Source organism: Periplaneta americana, chromosome 15 (assembly GCF_040183065.1).
Source record: "Periplaneta americana isolate PAMFEO1 chromosome 15, P.americana_PAMFEO1_priV1, whole genome shotgun sequence".
In the NCBI taxonomy this organism is placed as follows: Eukaryota; Metazoa; Arthropoda; class Insecta; order Blattodea; family Blattidae; genus Periplaneta; species Periplaneta americana.
In genome coordinates this window covers 74,740,631-74,756,886 of record NC_091131.1, presented here as the reverse complement: position 1 = coordinate 74,756,886, position 16,256 = coordinate 74,740,631, and the positions used below count along the sequence as shown (strand labels likewise).

The 16,256-nt window shown below is 36.0% G+C and overlaps 1 protein-coding gene across 3 annotated transcripts in view; it reads left to right on the top strand.

Moving 5' to 3' along the window:
* Window positions 1-4,190: 4,190 nt before the first annotated feature.
* Window positions 4,191-16,256, top strand: part of LOC138715139 (protein HID1) — a 51,258-nt gene continuing 39,192 nt past the window's right edge. For 2 of the 3 annotated variants that reach the window (XR_011336165.1, XM_069847683.1), the window contains exons 1-2: window positions 4,192-4,377; window positions 12,518-12,731. Coding sequence is in view for 2 of the 3 variants with exons in the window: in XM_069847683.1 (XP_069703784.1) it covers window positions 4,312-4,377; window positions 12,518-12,731 (280 nt within the window). In the remaining variant the exon portion in view is untranslated. Of the gene's footprint in view, window positions 4,378-12,517; window positions 12,732-16,256 lie in introns of all 3 variants that reach the window. The other variant, XM_069847684.1, reaches the window with a different exon arrangement.

Genomic DNA, 16,256 nt, shown 5'->3' with positions numbered 1-16,256 from the left:
AGCCAGTCATGCTTGGAGATCTCTCCTCTCCTATAAATCGTGCACCATCAGTATTAGGTTTTAAGCATGAAGTCAAGACCAAGGCATGCACTATGCAATTACTTTAATTTCACTTAAGAAAGTGGGCGTGGCTAGACATTTCTCGTTATTATTATTATTATTATTATTATTATTATTATTATTATTATTATTATTATTATTAAAGTTCTATTCTTTAACTTTCAAAATATAACTCTATTTTGGAATATGTATGATAAGAACTTTCTTGTGTTAAATATTTTAACGTACGTTACCTTGTTAACATGTTTCGACCTATTTTCGGTCATCTTCGGAACTGGTCGTTATTGGTCTTGGTGCTCTTGTTTCCTGTGTGGGTGCGTTCGTAGTGTAGAGTCAAAGAGTGTATGTGTTTTGAAATTGAGTTGTGTGTTGAGAATATCGTTGGGGTGTGTTTTCGTGTGTCTGTATATTTCATATTGTTCTAGTGCGTTGAGTTTCTGGCTTTTTGGTTGGATGTGCAGTATTTCCATGTCTGTGTTGATGTCTCTGTAGGTGTGGTTGGCATTTGTGATGTGTTCTGCATATGTGGAGGTGTTTTGTAATTTTGTTTTATACACCATATGCAGAACACATCACAAATGCCAACCACACCTACAGAGACATCAACACAGACATGGAAATACTGCACATCCAATCAAAAATCCAGAAACTCAACGCACTAGAACAATATGAAATATACAGACACACGAAAACACACCCCAACGATATTCTCAACACACAACTCAATTTCAAAACACATACACTCTTTGACTCTACACTGCGAACGCACCCACACAGGAAACAAGAGGCGCCAAGACCAACAACGACCAGTTCCGAAGATGACCGAAAATAGGTCGAAACATGTTAACAAGGTACGGTACGTTAAAATATGTAACACAAGAAAGTTCTTATCATACATATTCCGAAGTGATACAGTGTTAAAAGTTCTGTAATCAAGATGTATAATTCTATGTTCTTACCAGTACCAGTATATTTATATGTGAAATCCAGCCACTGTTAATTTAGGCATGGTCTATCCCGAAAAAATATAATTTGCTTTTCATCAAAGCTCATATGTCGGAAATGTTCCCCACCCCCCCCCCCCAACGTAATACTGACATGCCTAGCTACCATCACCCATTTTTACATTGAATAAAACAACAAAATACAATTTCAACCTCTCGTTGATCTGAACGAACCTTGAGCATTTCACATGTCAGGGAATCAAGCTACACTTAAAGCTAAATTGTGAAAGGTATAGGTCTTCCAATGGTAAGTAACAGTGTCGATTTTGCTGTTGTTCTGAAAAATATCACTGTCGGAATAACCTTAAAAACAAACAGTCAAGCTGGCAGAAATCTGTGAGTCAGTTCACCACTGCCATATAGCGTGCATCCTCCTTATGGCACCTGAACTGACTGGTATTTCACCCTTACTCTGCTTGGTGCTTTTCTGAGATCTGTAAACAGCAATACACCCCGAGGCTTCAGAAGGCATACAAGGTATATAACTGCATGCAGTCTAATCTGTTAGATTAAACTAAGTACAGCAGTCTTTAACATTTTCACGGAAAATAAAACGAGAAAAATAAATGTAAATAAAATTGTAATACCGGTAATGAAAACAACAATAATAATTTGAATTATAGAGACTGTTTTTAAGAATAACAGGGCATGCAGTGCATGCGTAGCAAGCTCTGAATATTCGCCACTACGTACCCTTCTTTAAAATAAAATTAGGAATGTTTTTATCATAGTTCTTGAGTACGAAAGAAACTTGTTACTTACTTGCTCTCAAAATAAAATTGATGAATTATGGTAAAATTTAATCAAAAACAATAATTTGATCATCAGCATTACAAAATTTTATAAATTCACTCGTATGCATCTTTGAAGTCAAGCTCGTTACAAAACTGCCAAGAAATATGAGTCTCGAATCTGTAAAACAACTTCTTCACTCCTTTCAGAACATTAAATAACCTCTCACAAGATGAATTAGAGCCTTAGAAGTAACCATGTACAGAAAGATGCTTGCAATTACATTGTTGATAACTTCAACTAGAAAATTTTCCAGCAATTTCGGAACTCTCACACACTGCATCCTTCCCCTCACTGCCCGAGAGATTGCAGGCCTAGGCCATGCCCAGATTGATTTAGTAATTAATTCGCCATTGGAAAAATTCCAAAAGTGTTGCATCAGGAAACTTACTGGTAGTTGATTAGCACTAACATATCCAATAATTATAGTCGACTAAGAACTCCAGGAGCTTTGCTAGCCTAATACCAGTAGTGAATAGAATTCTGTAGTATCTGAGGTATAGGCACTGGAAGTGTGGACATCATTGTCCATATATGGTAGATGGGAGTTTAATGTCGTTATGAACGAGAAATATCTGGAATATCTTACATTATTTTGGACTAACAGAATTTTTAAGGTATTACAGTATTCATTTGTATTAATTTTTCATAACTAAAAACGATATGATTAGTAAGACACTGCATCAAATAAAAGTATCCGACCTTGTCAGACAGTAATGTCAAATATCCTCCAACACATAGCTGTCCAGTTACCAGGGGCGTATTTTGCGGGCTACCGGGGCTACCGGCGGTAGCCCAAGGAAATTACAAAAGAAAAAGTTTATAATATAACATAATGTAATAATTTTGTATTATTAGTTTTACCATAGTAATTAAAATTAAAGTAATTGTTAGATATATTTTGTGTAATAATAGGGTCAGCGGTAGCCCAAACCCTTTAACCAGTATACACCCCTGCCAGTTACTGAATATAAAAATAGATTAATAAAGAAAGATTATACAAGCGTATACTTTTAGCTTAGCCAAATTGAATGATAATCTTATCACTTGCAGATTCAAGTTCAAATCGTGAAGAGTACCGGTATTAATTGTTTTGAATAAAGGCCTAGTTAATAGGCTCTCTTAGAGTATGTAAGTATTTATGAATATGAATACTTGTCTTGCTCTTATATAATTCCTTATAATATTATAATCCACCAAACCACGCAAATGTAAAAGGAAACATACCAGTAGGGCCTACTGTACATGGGTACTTCTTTTGCAAAGCAGACATATATAGTTATTTAATTCTCTGAGAAAAGTATCCAAATTTTACAACCGGAAACATCTGAATTTTATTGCCAAGCCTGAACCTGGTAAAACATTTGACAGGAAAATACAAGGTATGGTATGATAACAAATTAATATCATTATTCTTTAATAATTTCAACTGGAGTAGTGCTTGTTATGCATATTCATTTTATTAATTTAGGCCCTAATACATGAAGCACAGTCTGATACATTAACAGGTAGCTGCGTATAAATTATTAATGAACAATAAAATTATGATTTTAGTATTAGATCAATACAGGCATAAAGTCTATAGGCCTACTATGTTATCTCAAGACAGGACAAAAAATTAGTCTACTTAGGTCTACTTATTGAAATGATGCCGATAGTAATGAAACAAAACGAGTGAAATTATTATTATTAATTAATGAACATGGTACATTCATTCATTCATAGTTTTTCACTGCAAACCCAGCATTCTTCTATCTACCCTATTTTCTGCCTTCCTCTTAGTCTCTTTGATGTGTTATCCTTGGGGGGGGGGAGGTCGAATCCTAGTGCTATACGCCTACATCTATCGTTTACACTGCAGACAACTATACTTGTTCCTAAACCTGTCCCCTCTGTGCATCGCCAGCCGGCAATTGAGTAATGCTATGGACTAACATTGATGCCTAACATTGCAACCTTGTCCGCTACAAGAGTCACTATGGACTTTTCAGTTAAAAGCTCAGGGCTTATTGGGACTCGAACTCGGACCATCCGCGTGACAGACCAAAGGTCAAGACAACAAAGCCATCGCAGGGACATGGTACATGACATAAGACAGATTTTTTCGTCTTTCTCTCTCTTTCTCACATATTTCAGTAACACCAAATAGTGTAGGCCTACAGTATGTCTGTAGTTTCAGATTTTATATCCATTATTATAAAAATGTTCATACTATTTCTAAAGATAGTTAGAAATATTCGACTAACATATGTTGACTAAATTCAAACTGGCTTCGAATTGCCGCCACTTGCATGACGACTAGGCACAAGTAATCGAACATATGTCGCATGAATGTCGGCAATGGAGAATAACTGCAAGCCAACTTCACCATTTTCCTACAATCTTCAATGGTGGATATTGACTTGCTGTGACTTATCGTTGCGTACATTTGATTGGTTGGTAGACGTTTGATACAATGGGGAATGCAGACACAAAGTTAAATTTCAGAAAAGCTGTTGTTCAACTTACGTCTAAAACTCAGGTATGTCTCAAACATTGTGTATCGTACATATATCATGTCCATAGAAACATAGCATAATATAATATTGACTGTATTGCTTTGTACAGTTTACACTGTACATGACATTCGTGATGGTGACGTTTACAGCTGAGATGTGTTTCTCAAGTTCGAATCAAAATGTTTAAAAATGCATTTCGTTAATATGTGATTGTGTTTGTCCCATATGTTTTCATTGTCCAGTAATGTAAGAATAAAACTTGAATACGAGGCCTTTGTTACCGTTTTGTTGAAAACATGACATCTTAAAATTTAGTCATATTTCTGTAAGTATTTATGTTCTGTCATGTTTGCCTATGAGAGATTATGCATCTTGAAAGTGTAATGCAAGAAAAATATATTTTGATACTCAGTCCACTTTATCTAATCTCAGACCACTGTCTGTACTCTCAATCCATTTTATGTGCTCTCAGTCCACCCTCTTTACTCTCAGTCCACTCTGTCCTCTGGGTCACTCTCTGTACTCTCAGTCCACTGTATGTCCACTTTCTGTCCTCACAGTGCACTCTATGTACTCTCTCTTCTTTCAGTCCACTCTGTGTACTCTCAGTCCACTCTCTGTTTTCCTGGTCTACACTATGTGCTTTCAGTCCACTCTATGTGCTCTGAGTCCACTCTCTGTCCTCTCAGTTCACTCTCTGTACTCAGTCCATTCTCAATCCTCTCTCAGACCACTCAATCCTCCCTGTCATTTCAGTTCATTCTCTGTCTGCTCTCTGTCGTGTCACTGTTTTCTCAGTGCAATCACAGTCCACTAAGTCTTCTCTCTCCCATTCAGTCTTTTCTTCTTTCAACTCAGTTCATGCTGTCCTCTCACTGGCCTCTCAGTCTACTATCTGGCCTGTCTCTGCCACCCTCTGTCTTCGTTGTCCAATCTGTTCTCTCGGTTTTTTTCTGTGTGCTCTCAGTTCTACAGATTGTAAATTTACAGTATCGGTTACTGTATAGTTCAAGAGTACGGCATCTTTTTTTTTTTATATAAAATAATGTATCACCATCAGGCTTTGTTTTGTTGTGTGTGACATTTTTTTCTTTACAGTTTTGAAATTATCTGGTACAGAATTTTTTATTACAATTTAAAATAATCATGTCACCATCATACTTTGTTTTGTTAACTTGGACATGAAAAGAAACAATAGCTAACAATAGCTATTAAGCTGCTGACGGTTTATGGTGATTGGAATAATAGGTAGCATGGTACCAGATAATGATTTTGATATCAATATAGAATTCTTCCAGAAAAGATGCTTCTCAATTTCTCCCCCTTTCCTTATAAATAATTAACCGTTATAATTAAACCAACATTTGCAATAAACTACCAATACTTGTACTGCTGTTTCTTAATTTCATTCACTAATTTATGAGCAATTGGTTATTCATCTAGGAATTGAGGTAATATTTTCACATGTACTACATTGAAAATCGTGTGGATAATAATTTGGTTTCATAACCAGAAAAGAGTCACTCAGATCATTCAAACTTACATCACAATCTAGTATATACAGTCACGAAGCTCAATACGTAGTAAATATGCATCCATAGATAGTTGCTAATCACTAGGATAGCTAATATCGCCTCATTACAGACAATGCGAAATAGTACCGGCACAGTCTATTGTTCCTAGCACCCTCACAACTCAAGCTTCGTGACTATATATACTAGACTGTGCTTACATAGTATGATCCCCACGTGGGTTTCCTCCATGGCTGGTAGGGACTACACAGCTTATCAAACTAGTAGTCTAAGTGGAAATAGGCTACATAGCCTACTCGACAAAAGAACTGACTTCCAAATATGATAAGATAGGCAACATAAACTAAGTAGCTAATCATGTTGTATTTAACTATTATTTACTTGTATTAAAGAAGGGACTTGTAGTCTTGGCTTCCATTCATCACAGATGAGCACCTTGAAAAAATTTCGATCATTAATTAAAATAATTTAACGATATATATTACAGGATATTTTTTCTTGGTAGGCCTACCAGTATTGTGTTATGTTCTTGAACCAATTTGATGACGAACCGTCATTCTCCTGGCTTGTAGGTACTGAACTTTCAATTTTTTCAACTTACCATATGTTAGTGAATTATAGAATAACACTCAATCTGCTCGTGAACTGCAGTCCCGAAAAGTAAAGGTTAAGGTTCAAATAAACGTATTGAAACCAGAAGGTGATCCTTAGTTGACCAACCCCAAGGAAGGTAGTCTTTAACTCCCATGAATGAGAACCCAATTCAGCTAGACCCGCCTTCAGTAAGAATGCTTAAAACTAGGTAACAAACCATTTGCGAGGCTTGATTTATCGCTTTTAGTGCTCATGATGTTAATAGTTATCGACCAATAGCACTATTAAGCATGATAGCAAAAACCATGGAGTCCATGATCTCCAACAGATTAACTTGGTATTTAGAATCCCAAAATCTTTTATCACCAAGACAAGCCGGCTTTCGACAACTACACTCTACCAATGAACAAGTCATACGCCTCAGCCAAGAAATAAAAGACAGTTTTAACAAGAAAGAAGATACCTTGGCAATATTTATTGACTTTCAGTTAGCATATGACTCTGTTTGGAGAAATAAATTATTACTAAAACTCCAGAAATTAGGTATCTCCAGCAATATGTTCAGATGGATATCATAATTCCTTAGTCAACGATTCATTGCCACTAAATTCAATAACTCACTTTCTAGTTACAGACAAACATATCGAGGTCTACCTCAGGGCGCTGTCCTCAGCACAACTTTATTCAATATTTATATAAATGACTTACCCTCCCTATTAGAGGAATCAAACATGAAAACAGCACTATTTGCAGATGATATAGTTTTGTGGACTTCAGGATCGTACAGACAAAGAGACAAAATTAAAAATACTGCTCTTAAAGCTCTAAATCAACTACATGAATGGAATACATCAAATTTGATGACACTCAATTTAAGCAAAAGTAACTACCAAATATTTTCACTCGGTAAAAAAGAAAGAGAATTCAATATCCAATACAATGGCCAACACCTTCCTAGGACTTATGAATCCAAATATCTTGGGGTTATTTCCGATAGTAAGTTAACATGGAGCAACCATTTGAAATACATTTCTGAAAAAGCTCGTAAAAGATTCTCCCTTCTAAAAAGACTAGCAGGAAAGAAATGGGGATGCTCTAGGAATACTTTGAACACTACATACAAAATGTTTATAAAGCCAGTGCTGACATACTGCGGAGAAATTTTAATTACTTCACCTTTCATAAACGACATAGAATATGTTCAAAACCAAGTTCTCAGACTCATTACTGGTGGAATCAAAACAACTTCAATAGATTCTATGAGATTCCTCACTAATATTAACAGCATCAAAATGACAATAAAAGAAAAAGCACTGATTCAATATGAAAAACTTATCAGATTACCAGGAAACAATTGGCATTCATACAGTCCTCTCTGTAGATTGAAAACTCAAAAAAGTTTCATATCCATTGTTCAAGAATTAAAACAGAAAATCAATATCCCGAATTTAAAAGAAAACTTACAAATTAAACCAAACCCTTTAACTTTATTAAATATAGAATATAATCTAAATTTAACAGAAGAAATACTGAAATCAGAAGTAAACACTGAAATACTGAAACAATTGTCTTTAGAGACAATTAATATTAGGTACCCTCTACAAAACTGGCTTCATTTATACACCGACGGATCCTTGATCTCCAGAGAACAAGGTGCCGGTGCAGGTGTTACGTGCTGTCTCTTCTCACTTTATAGATCTCTTGGATATGGAACAACAAGTTTTGATGGTGAAATCATTGCAATAAGTGAAAGTCTCAGGAATCTTCTATGCCACATCAATAAATTTAAGAATATAGTTATATTGTCAGACTCCAAAGCAGCTATTCTATCAATAGTCTCTAAACACACACCTTCATCTCAAACAGCAGAAATAAATAAAATGCTCTCTCAATTAATATCACTCAATAAAAGAATTGTATTCCAATGGATATCATCCCATTGTGAAATCCTGGGAAACGAGAATGCGGATGCTTTAGCAAAGAAGGGCAGCACTGCTACCTACAGACCTGTTACTAAATCTACGTATTACTCTGTGAAAATATTTATTAAATCTACATACTTAGACTTCAACAAACAAAATTTGATAACACAATCCCAAGGGAAAAAATGGAACTCTCTGCATCAAAATCCACAGTTAATTCCCGATTTACCACGAAAATCGTCTGTAGCTGCATTTAAATTGTCAACAGGCCATGATTGTTTGGCCAAACACCAGCAAAGAATTGGAATATATCAGTCCCCTAACTGTCCATTGTGCAACTCAAACCAAGAAATGGATTCGGAACACCTCAAAATCTGTGCTTCAGTGGCTGGTCATGATAATATCTTTGAAAAATATTGGAGTGCAAGAGGTCAAATGACTTTATTGTCAAACGCCTGGCATTAGAAAACAACAACAACAACTTTTTGAACAGACGTCTCTGTCTGTTTTCAGTGTTCTGGACTTCGTCAGTTTCTTACACCTACAATTGTATCGAACTCAGTACTTGTAATAAACTTCTCTTTGGTTTTCCCTACTCCAGAGACTTATTACTTCTGACGAACCTATACGTCTTTATACATTAAGTCCGAGGACGCAACAAGTAAAAGTCAGTGCAACATGATCTCCACGATCAGATGCTACCGCTAATATGTACCAAATAAGGTAAACCCATGGTCCACTAAAGTAAATAGTTATGGAATCGTGTTCGGAAATGTCTAAAGCAGATTTCCTCTCTGCAACAGTGCTTACAGTCAACTGTTCTGTGGACGAACCCAATAGGGAGGTTAATATATATGCATTTAAATATGCAAAATAGCATTTATATGCATATATGTATATTTATATGTATATGTATATGTATATGTATGTGTATTTAAGCATTTATGCAAAATAAATTTGGCTTCATTTGAACGCAAAAACCATGTTAGGCAAAGATCCTCTTTTACATTTTCAAGTCTGCATCGGTAGTGTAGTCGTTATAGCACTGGCCTTCTGTGCTCGAGGTTGCGGGTTCGATCCTGGTCCAGGTCGATGGCATTTAAGTGTGTTTAAATACGACAGGCTCATGTCAGTAGATTTACTGGCATGTAAAAGAACTCCTACAGGACAAAATTTCGGCACACCGGCGACGCTGATATAACCTCTGCATTTGCGAGCATCGTTAAAGGAACCATAATTATAATTATTAATTTACATTTTCAATATGTCAAATCAATAAAAACGTGCAATTGCATGAAGTTCTGCGGTCTAGTTATGTGTCTGTTGACATGAGTTCATAAATATTGTCTCTGAAATATGTGACATTAATTCTTTGTCACATTGGTCCTTTATTTAATGATTTTTTTTGTATCCGTAAATAGTCCTACTGTTCAGAACACTTCCATAAATATGTCATTCTGAGACTTAAAATGAAATTCATTGAAGGACATTGTGTGTGTTTTAAAAGAGTATTACCAGTACTTACGTATATTTAAAAAAAATATGTTGCACAATTGACTTCAATTAGAAAACTGAAATAAAAATTCATAAATTGTTAAGTGAAATGGTGAACAAAAATTATGCTACTTCATTTTTGGAATGTCTTCTGGAAGTCGCATTCTTGAAGCCTGTCAAGCACCTTTGCTATTTACGTTGAATCTCCTCCACCATGCCAAAACAGCGACCCTTTAGTTCAGTTTCATCTTCGGAAACAAGATCACATTGCAGGGGGCCAAAACTGGTGAATACGGGGGGGAGGGGGTAAGGAACGACGACCATCTTGTTACAGGTGCAAAACTGGCGAGAGCTCTGTGCGCTGGTGCACTGTCGTCATGGAGCATCCATTTCTTCTCTGCCCAGAGTTGTGATCGTTTCTGACAAATGTTCTCCCTGAGACATCTCAAAACATTTTTCTGATGATGCATCGAATTTTTTCGACATTTTCGGCAGTGTTACATGACCTGGCCTGTCGTCATCCCAGCAATGTTCTGTCATTCTGAAATGCGAATACCATTCAAAACACCTTGCCCGACTCACTGCTTCATTCTCAGAAGCCTTCTTCAACATTCTATGGGTTTCGGTTGCTGATTTCCCGAGTTTTATGCGGAATTTGATGTTGGCTCTCTGCTCCAGTTTCGAGTTCATCCCGATTTCGCAAATTCGCGGATGCACGTGCTAACAAAACCTTGTGTAACACAGGTCTCAATAAAGATAGTGCTTTGAAACTTTGTGTTGAGTCTCTTCAAAGTCGTCACTATTGCACGGCATGTCAATCACGTGATCTGTTCGCCCACAGTAGAGTTCCGGAATTTAATGGTCATACTTTGTATAGATCGACAAAAGATACCTAGAGAAGAATAAAGAAGTGTATGTAGTATTTGTGGACTTAGAAAAGGCTTTTGACCTGATGGGGATCCTAAAGAAAATTGGTGTGGATTGGAAAGAGGGAAGACTGTTCAGTAATCATTATATGAAACAACGAGTCAAAGTCAGGATAGGAGAAGAAATGTCAGAAGGAAGTGAAATTGGGAGAGGAGTATGTCAAGGATGTCCTTTATCACCTACCATGTTCAACATCTACTTGGAGGATTTAGTAAATAATTTTTTCAGAACATGTGAGAAGTGATAGTAGGAGGAAGAAGAATAAAGTGCATAAGATTTGCTGATGATATGACGTTGTTAGCAGAAGAGGAAATTATATTAAAGGATATGCTGCTGGAGCTAAATGTCAGCTGTGATCAGTATGGAATGAAGATAAATGCAAATAAGACGAAGAGCATGGTCATAGGAAGAAAAATACAGAAGATAATTCTAATTGAGGCAGTAGAACAAGTGGACAGCTTCACAGCTTCAAATACTTGGGGTGTACTATAGGCAGTAACATGAGCTGCTGCCAGGAAGTCAAAAGGAGGATAGCACTGGCCAAGGAAGCTTTTAATAGAAAAAGGAATATATTCTATGGAAAAAGAACTAAGGAAGAGACTAGTGAAGTGCTTTGTGTGTGGAGTGTGCCACTGTATGCAGCAGAAACATGGACATAACGACAAGATGAAGAGAAGCGCCTAGAAGCATTTGAAATGTGGATATGGAGAAGAATGGAGCATGTGAAATGGACAGAGAGAATAAGAAATGAAGCTGTTTTGGAAAGAGTGGGTGAACGAAGAATGATACTGAAGCTGATCATGAAGAGAAAAAGGAATTGATTGGGTTACTGGCTGAGAAGAAACTGCCTACTGAAAGATGCACTGGAAGGAATGGTGAACAGGAGAAGAGTTCGGGATAGAAGAAGATATCAGATGATAGACGACATTAAGATATATGGATCATATGAGGAAACAAAGAGAAAGGCAGAAAATAGGAAAGACTGGAGAAAGCTGGGTTTGCAGTGAAATACCTGCCCTTGGGCAGAACACAAAATGAATGAATGACCTCGTAAGTATAAGAAGGCTAGGACTACATTGAAAGAATGATTTGCCACATGTTTTCAGTGGGGAACAGACCGTGATGGTGGTGGTGGTGGTGGTGGTGATGATGATGATGATGATGATGATGATGATGATGATGATGAATTGAATTAAATTAAATGAAATGATATTGTATTTTAAATTTATTGCACACTCAGTACCTTAAAGGTACAGTCACATCTTTTTATGATTGTTGCACAACTTTTCTGCTGCAACTACAAAAGTTGCGCATCGTGTTCACATACAGGTCAAAAGTTGCAACAGAAAGTTGCGAGCCTGTTTACACACAATTGATTTTCAATTAATTTTGTAATAACTAATAGCATTAGGCCTACTTTGTAAACAATGTTGGCAACTCTTTTTTTAAAATTATGCTATGGAAAGTTAAAAAAAAGTCATCACTCATCATTATACTCTGTCTACATTGTACATTTAGTTAAGTCTTTTTCCCTTTAGTGAAAAGTTGTGAATGTTCTTTGCAATGACATAGGGCCATTTTTTATTGTCTTACGACATTTAATACGAGTTTTATTTATTGCTTTTAAATGTTGCATAATTACTCAATTACCTACATTTTCGTTAATATGACATATTTATTTCTCTTTGTTGTAGCCTATTGATGCAGGTGACGACAGTTTTTGGGATCAGTTCTGGGCTGAAAATGTAACAAATGTTCAAGATGTATTCACCTTGGTACCAGCACCAGAAATTCGAGCTCTTCGAGAAGAAGCTCCTTCAAACTTGGCAACTTTATGCTATAAGGCAGTTGAAAAACTAGTAAAGGCAGTTGATAATAGTTGTAGAACCCATCATGAGCAGCAGACGGGTAAGTTTATTGTAATAATTGATAAATTTAGAAATATATAATTTTACTTAGTATTTAATCTAGTAGAAAAATGATAATTTTACTGTTAGGCGAAATATTACTGGTATTATTGTTAACAAAGTATTGTGAAAACTGTGTGTCTTATCTAGGAGAATATTGCGTCAGCCTACTTTGAAATACTGTTATTGTTTTATCAGTAAGTTTAACAAGGAGTTCTGGACTTTTTCGCCATTCTTTAGTGGATAGCTAGATTATAACATACAGACTGATTTGTAGTCATGTAGTGAGAGATACAAATTTGAATCATTCACCCGAACAATGTTGTAATCAACATTTCTGTTGAATGTGAGTTAAAGATACAAGTCCATTATGTCTGTTTTATTTTTTTTTATTTATTTATTTTTTGTTTGGTTATTTTACGACGCTGTATCAACATCTAGGTTATTTAGCATCTGAATGATATGAAGGTGATAATGCCGGTGAAATGAGTCCGGGGTCCAGCACCGAAAGTTACCCAGCATTTGCTCGTATTGGGTTGAGGGAAAACCCCGGAAAAAACCTCAATCAGGTAACTTGCCCCGACCGGGATTCGAACCCGGGCCACCTGGTTTCGCAGCCAGACGCGCTGACCGTTACTCCACAAGTGTGGACATTATGTCTGTTCTCCTGCATGCGTTAGGAAACTTTGTTTTTTCCTAAATTAACAGTTGACACCTTTGTAGATATTTGAAATTACTGTTTAGTAGAATAACGTTATAATGTCTACAATTTTTGCAATTTTTTTTTACTCTCCTGTAAAACATACATGTTCGAAGGATTGAAGTAGTCGATTTTTTGTAAGTATTTGCTGGAAAGCGCCAGATAGAGGTCGGAGTCAACTGAAATCTTTATTATTTGGTACTATTGAGAGATTACACTGAACAACAAGAATTTTGCTCCGACTTAAAACAGTATGTCCCTTATGGTTTGGTGTGCGCTGAATCCGAAAATGCATCTCTTTTCTTCGTATCATGTAAAGTTTTTAAGATATACTATTACTTCACTTTTTGAAAAGCACTCTCCCAGGATACATCTGGCACGGGTTGAGGGTTGTAAACCAAAACAGAAGCTAAGGCATTTTATGAGCTTATGACCTATTTCCGGTTTCTTATGGTTGTTGGCATGTTCTTTTGTACTTCTAATTAATGAACAGATATTGATCCTTTCTATTCAATAACTTTGATAACAGTTCAATGTGAGATCTACACAATGAACAAACAAGGGTGTAGTTTTCAGTATTTAAAAGAAAAGTTTACCGTTTTGAGTGAAGGAAAATTAAAAGAGGGGATTTACATCGGTCCACAAATGCGCAAAGTTATGGCTGACTCTTTGTTTGAGGAAAAACTTTTCGTTACTAGAAAAAAATGGCATGCCACGCTTTCAAAGTTGTTTGCTCAAATTTCCTTGGAAATTATAGGCCAGACAACTACATCGAATTTGTGGAAACCATGTTAAGTGCATATGAGAAAATGGGGTGTAATATGTCTCTCAAAATACACTTTTTACATTATCATTTGGATTTCTTTCCTCCTAACCTTGGAGCAGTAAGTGACGAGCATGGGGAAAGATTTCATCAAGAAATATCTGAAATTGAAAAGCGATATAAAGGAAGATCATCATCCAGCATGCTTGCAGACTGTTGTTGGTCCCATATAAAAGACAGTCTCGCGTCTATTTCTAAACTGAAGTCATCCAGAAAATCATTTTAAATGGCCAGTTCAAATTCCGAAATATTTCTCATTATACACATGAAATATTTTTATTCTTGTTGTGTTTTTTGTGTTTACAGTGTAACATCGTTTTTTTTTATCCAGTACACATTTTTCAAGTATTATGAGGCATTTTGAATCCCTAGTCTGTTGTAATTTTATCAGTAGTAGTGAAAAATGAAAAAGGAAGGTTTTTCATTTTAAAAATTCAATTCACTTTCCACGGAAAATGGTACGTGATGGGGCAATTTGGATTTTAAATTCAGATTTAGGGCACACATATTAGTAATAATAGTCGCCTATTTTTATTTCGGAGCAAGACAAAAAGTAAAAGTTTGTTATTCAGTGTTATTTGATTACCGTAGTTTGAACACATATTCAGGATCTCGGAAAACATAACACCACGAGTCCTTGCAGTCTGTACTCCAGTAGGTAGTTATAGTTATGGGCTTCTAGAAATCAAATTGAAGTTGAAACTGGAAAAAATCATTGGACCCATTTGATGACGATGACGATGACGATGACGACGACGATGACGACGACGACGATTATTTTATATAATTTAATCAGAAATATGAATTAGGTTAAACGATTTTCAGATACTGGCAACTGACTAATGTTTTAATGGATATTGGTTTACTAATGTTGGTTGAACTGAATGTGAACTGATGAAGTATTTAAAACCCAAAGTGAAGCATTTTTTTCGGTACTAAACAGATGGACTAGATTTTAACAATGAGGTTATAGGAGTAGACAGTAAATTGTTCGTTGTTAGGTTCCTTTACAATTAATCAACTGTACAATGTATCTGTGCAAAGTACAATGGAGAAGGTTAGAGGAGCTTTCACAATCATCCCGAAAACTTCCTTTAAAAGTCGTACACAAGTAGATTCTGTGAAAAGAAAGTTGAGTACAAAAAGTAATAGCTGCCAAAACAAACTGTAAGACTCAAGAAAGTACTTCCAAAAACTGCTTAAGACTTGCAGTTGAGTAGCTTCATCGAACTGTTGGGACATCTGTGCTTGACACTGGTCTTTGTAATCCATCACTTCTCTGCAAATATATAGAACTATTTTATCTTCGACCCTCTTTATCAAACTGAATTTCAATTGGCCCAGAGGGTGCGAATTCGTAACAAATGCTCAACAATACAACACATAATTCTTAATAGACACTAATATAGCCTAGTTAAATTTTCAGCCACAGATGTAGCTGAGGCAGTAGACACATTTTCCTATTGATCCAGAGCTGTGCTTAATTCACACATAAGCTGGTTTCCTGCGGTTAGATTTTTTCTCGAGGTTTTCTCCAATTGTCAGGTATTCAAACGGCGAATTCTTGGTCTCATCTCGCCAAATACCATCTTGATATCACCAATTCCATTAACGCTACACAACCTAATAGTAGATACAATGTGGTTAAATAACAGACTAAAAAAATTAAATTTTCACATCAGTTATATCACTCAGTTTCTACTTTAGTGTAAGGCTTATATGTCAGTGGTGTATACTGGTTTAAGGGTCTGGGCTACCACTGACCCTATTATTACACAAAATATATTTTAAAAACCCTATAATAAAATTCCTTACCTATTTATATGTGAATTCCAGACGTCTTGATTGGGACGAAAATACTTTGATGACTTCGTCATTGAAATTACAGTTGGGCCACTTGCGAAGTTTCTGTAGAAATGACTTTTCAATGGACATCAGTGCCAAGCCGGATAAACGTTCTTGTGTGTGAGTTGATCTACAGTAGGATTTTATTCTCTTCAACA